At 36.8% G+C, this 4052-nt stretch overlaps 1 protein-coding gene across 1 annotated transcript in view; it reads left to right on the plus strand.

Moving 5' to 3' along the window:
* The window catches only part of LOC107661759 (exportin-6-like), a 27892-nt gene that overhangs the window by 4353 nt on the left and 19487 nt on the right, over positions 1 to 4052 (plus strand). Inside the window, exons 3-6 of the mRNA XM_016451526.1 lie at positions 2751 to 2863; positions 3183 to 3380; positions 3464 to 3623; positions 3744 to 3821. Coding sequence (XP_016307012.1) covers positions 2751 to 2863; positions 3183 to 3380; positions 3464 to 3623; positions 3744 to 3821 — 549 coding nt within the window. The remainder of the gene's footprint in view (positions 1 to 2750; positions 2864 to 3182; positions 3381 to 3463; positions 3624 to 3743; positions 3822 to 4052) is intronic.

Below are 4052 nucleotides of genomic sequence, written 5' to 3' on the forward strand. Positions count from 1 at the left end.
TTGATGTCAAATAAAATAAATAAATGACACAAAGTTTAAATAAAGTAAAAATCAGCAAACACTGTGGAACCAATTAAATAAGAAACGAATGTTTAAAAAAACTTCCAAAATCACTTTAGATAAATGGCGAAAGTCAACAGGCTTTTCAAAACCCAAAATACTGCCAAACAGGTGCTTTTGCATTTCGTTTCGAAACTAAATCATCCGCCATCGTCTTGTCTGTCTCACCCCACTCTTCTTGTCAGTCAGCTCGACTCACTCTCCTCACTGGAGAAATGAAATCTGATCTGTGATGCGACTGTCGTTCGGCACGCTGCATTGAGCAGCCGCGTTCAGTTTTTAATTGTAGTGTCTGTTCTTTTACTGAACTAAATGATTTTTATTACTATAAAAACACCAAAACGACGGTGAGGGTTGGTGGGCAAGTGACGTAACCGGTGTTGCGGCTTAACAACGGTATCACCGTCAGCACCGTCTATCGTGGCAAGCCTAATTCACAAGATCGCCCTATGTTCACTTCAGTGATGCCTAGTCAGTATTTAGCAAATTGTCAGGAGCAGTGTGCTAATAGAAGTAGTGTGTGTGCTGTTAAATAAATGTCAAATGCAGTAACGTCTGTTAAAGCTGGTCTGTGTGTAGCACCTACGGCTCTGCAGATCCTTCTGAAGAAGCCCAGTGATAGAAACAAGCGGCTGACATTTATTTTAAACAAGACATCTGATCATTTCAGCCTGAACTAAATGGTTAGAGCGGCACATTTCAACAGCATTTATTTTGTATAGCTAATAGCAAAAAAGTAAATCTTTGTCAGTGTTTTTTTTTTTCAATAAAAATATCTAAACATCCTTAAATCAAGGTACATTTACTTGAGATGCAAAATGCAGATATGAAGTCTTGTTTTCTGAGAAATTGAAAAATGAAGCGAGTTTAAAACAAGAACAAACATCTGTCAGTGGGGAATGAATAACTTGTTTTCCCTTCGAATTGAAAGTTGTATTTTCAAACTTTGAAGCATTGCTAATACCAGACTTTTACATTCAGAGGCCATATTGACATAGTTTTCCATTCAATTCCTTAAATCTTCTTTACTTGGTCTTAAATAGGTCTTAAAAAGTCTTACATTTACTTTCATAAACCCTGCAGAAACTCTGGTGTTTACATAAGTCTTAAAGGCACAGCAGCACAAAAATGGCCTGTTTAATTAAGGATTAGAGACAGACTGGAAAATATTATTGTTGGTTCTGTGATGAATTGCTCATGTTTTTCTATTGTAAGTCACTTTGGATAAAAGCATCTACTAAATGCAATGGAAAATGATCATTAAAAACTAAATTATGACTGTTTTGATGTGTCAAAGCTTTTAAAACTTATAAGAGAACATCTCATAAAAATAAATGATCATGCGACCCCTTTAAGGTGAGGAATGTGTCTAATAACAGTTATATTTCGTGGGTGGAGACCACATTCATGACATTTAAGCTGTGTGTCTCTCGAGTTTCATAAAATCCTTGGTATTCTGTTTGTTTAAGAGCATTTGGTCCAAGTTTTACGCTAAATCCTGGGTTAAAACACAGTGCTTTGTGAAGCTTAGGGCTTGTAGCTCAATGTGTGATCAATGTACGCTTCTCAGCAGTGATATGTTTGGAGGAAGTAAATCTATCTGTAATTGGTCAAGCGTTTCTTCATCAGGAAATACATGGCTTGTGTATCAGACCCAGAATAAGTCACCTATTACACTAAGAATATTCAGTTTTCAGAACCCATGTTATTGTAATTTTACTTCATTACAAACATTTAATTGGTTTTATCTTAAAGTAACAGTTCACCCAAATATGATGACAGAATTTAACCTTATGAAATGGCTTGATGTATATTAATTTCTACTTTAGACTTGACTCCAAATTTTTACATTTAGTCCATAATGCAATATAAAAACGATTTAAAATGTACATGAATTTACAAAGCAAATATGAAGCATGAATGAGATTTTTACAGAAGCTGTTTAAGTGGAAGTCAGCTGTACTTGTCGTGTCCTCATACAACCATCTATATAATCTTTCACACCATGTTTTCAGACAAAACCATATGTTAAAAACTATCAGCTGCGCTTCGGTTTTTCAGTTCCTATTTGTCACGAGAGTTGATCTGTGTTTTAAAATATTGTCATAACAAAAATCTTTCCTATCTAATGGAGTCATTGTTAAGAGTTCAGTTCCTAGAAAAGATAGTACGCATGCATATTGATTTAAAAAAAGACAGATACTTGTAAGTAGATTTCGATCCAGAGTGTCAAATGAATGTGTGTAACTGCTATGGAGTTACACGTTTATTGTAAAGTAGCTCTTGCTAACAAACATACTGTATTTGAACTTTACTGGTTTTTGAAATGCTCATCTATGTAGGTGTGCAACAAACCAATGTTTTATTTTTTATGCAAATATGCAAAACTTTGTATACAAACCATTGTTGGCTTGTCCTGAAATTAGAAGTGAAGAGCTCTTAGTTGTGGGAACAGCCTTCATTTATACTTTACAGAAGTTTCTTATGCATCTTTGTTGAAATGATCTTGTAGACGCCCTTTTCAATGGATTGCTCGTGTTTATCAAACTTTCAGTGTTTGAGTCTAAACCACACAGCTAAACATTTTAATGATTTCCAATATTTGGTTTGTTTCAATTAGGATGTTCAACATGGATGTTTTTCCCCCCAAATATGTTTTCATTACTCTTTTGTTATGTTGTGTCTTGCAGAAGAGCTGCTGAACAGTTTTGCGGGTCAGCCTGGCTCGTGGAGGCACTGCCTCTACTTCCTCTCCAACAGCAGAAATGAATACGTCATGATGTACAGCCTTACTGTGTTTGAGGTAAAATGAACCCTTCAATTTATTATTTTCTGTAAATTAATTCTATGAAAACTGCCAAGACTATGTTCATTATACACTGCCAACAAATTTTAAGGGGAATTGGCATTAAAATAATATCACCACACACGTTAATGGAACAAAAAATAGGCTTTTCTTTATGCAAAATACAACATTTGTTTCTGTTGATTTTTAGTGTAAAACATGACTTGGAGGTGTTTGTGAATCACCCTAAAATAGATTAAAATATTCGAGCACAGGCATCCCCAACTGTGTTTAAGATATGAGATATGACAATAAATGTGTCGGCCCTTCTGTGCAGAATCTTGTGAACAAGATGTGGGTTGGTGTGGCCAGTGAAGACAAAGCAGAACTTCGTAGCTGTTTGCCCAAGCTTCTGCTTTCCCAGCATGCACTGCTGCCTTTCTTCATCAGAAACAAGCTGTGCAAAGTCATCGTGGACATCGGACGCCAGGACTGGCCGATGTTCTACCATGACTTCTTTAGCAACACCTTACAGGTACGTCTTATTCTTTATTATGTATTATTATTATTAAATCCTATTAAAGTGAACCGACTCCATCTTTGTGGTTTGTGTTGTAGTTAGTGCAGTCACCGTCTCTAGCGCCGCTGGGTTTAGTTCTGCTCAAGATGACCTCAGAAGAGCTGGTCTGTCCCAGAGAAGACTTGAGCGTCGCTCGTAAAGAGGAGCTGAAGAAACTCCTGCTGGATCAGATCCCCACCGTACTGAACCTTCTGACTGGTGAGACGCTAGTAACTCGTTAATTCAGAGTATATGTGGATGTAACTAGTCCTTAAGCACTGGAAAATGTGTATGTGATTGGACTTGCAGTTTTATTTTAAATGACTCTTTTCCTCGTAGGTATTCTGGAGACAGTATGGGACAAACACAGTGTTACGGCCACCACTCCCCCTCCATCCCCCACATCTAGAGAGTCAGGTGAGCTTCTGCTTTGACCCTTTTGACACTGGTCTGTTTTGAAAGGCAAGGTCTACATCAGTGATACCAACTAGTGGTAAACTAATATAGGTTAAAGTGATTTAGGTCTGCAACAACAAATGATGCAATTAATGTAAATTGCCAATGGGAATAGGTGACAGTGAAGTCACTTTACAGTAGTAAGTAAAACTATTTGAACTGGTTGCAAGTGCTTTGATAACTTTTGCTTTT

The sequence above is a fragment of the Sinocyclocheilus anshuiensis genome, unplaced genomic scaffold, assembly GCF_001515605.1.
Source record: "Sinocyclocheilus anshuiensis isolate Anshui unplaced genomic scaffold, SAMN03320099.WGS_v1.1 scaffold207, whole genome shotgun sequence".
NCBI classification, from domain to species: domain Eukaryota; kingdom Metazoa; phylum Chordata; class Actinopteri; order Cypriniformes; family Cyprinidae; genus Sinocyclocheilus; species Sinocyclocheilus anshuiensis.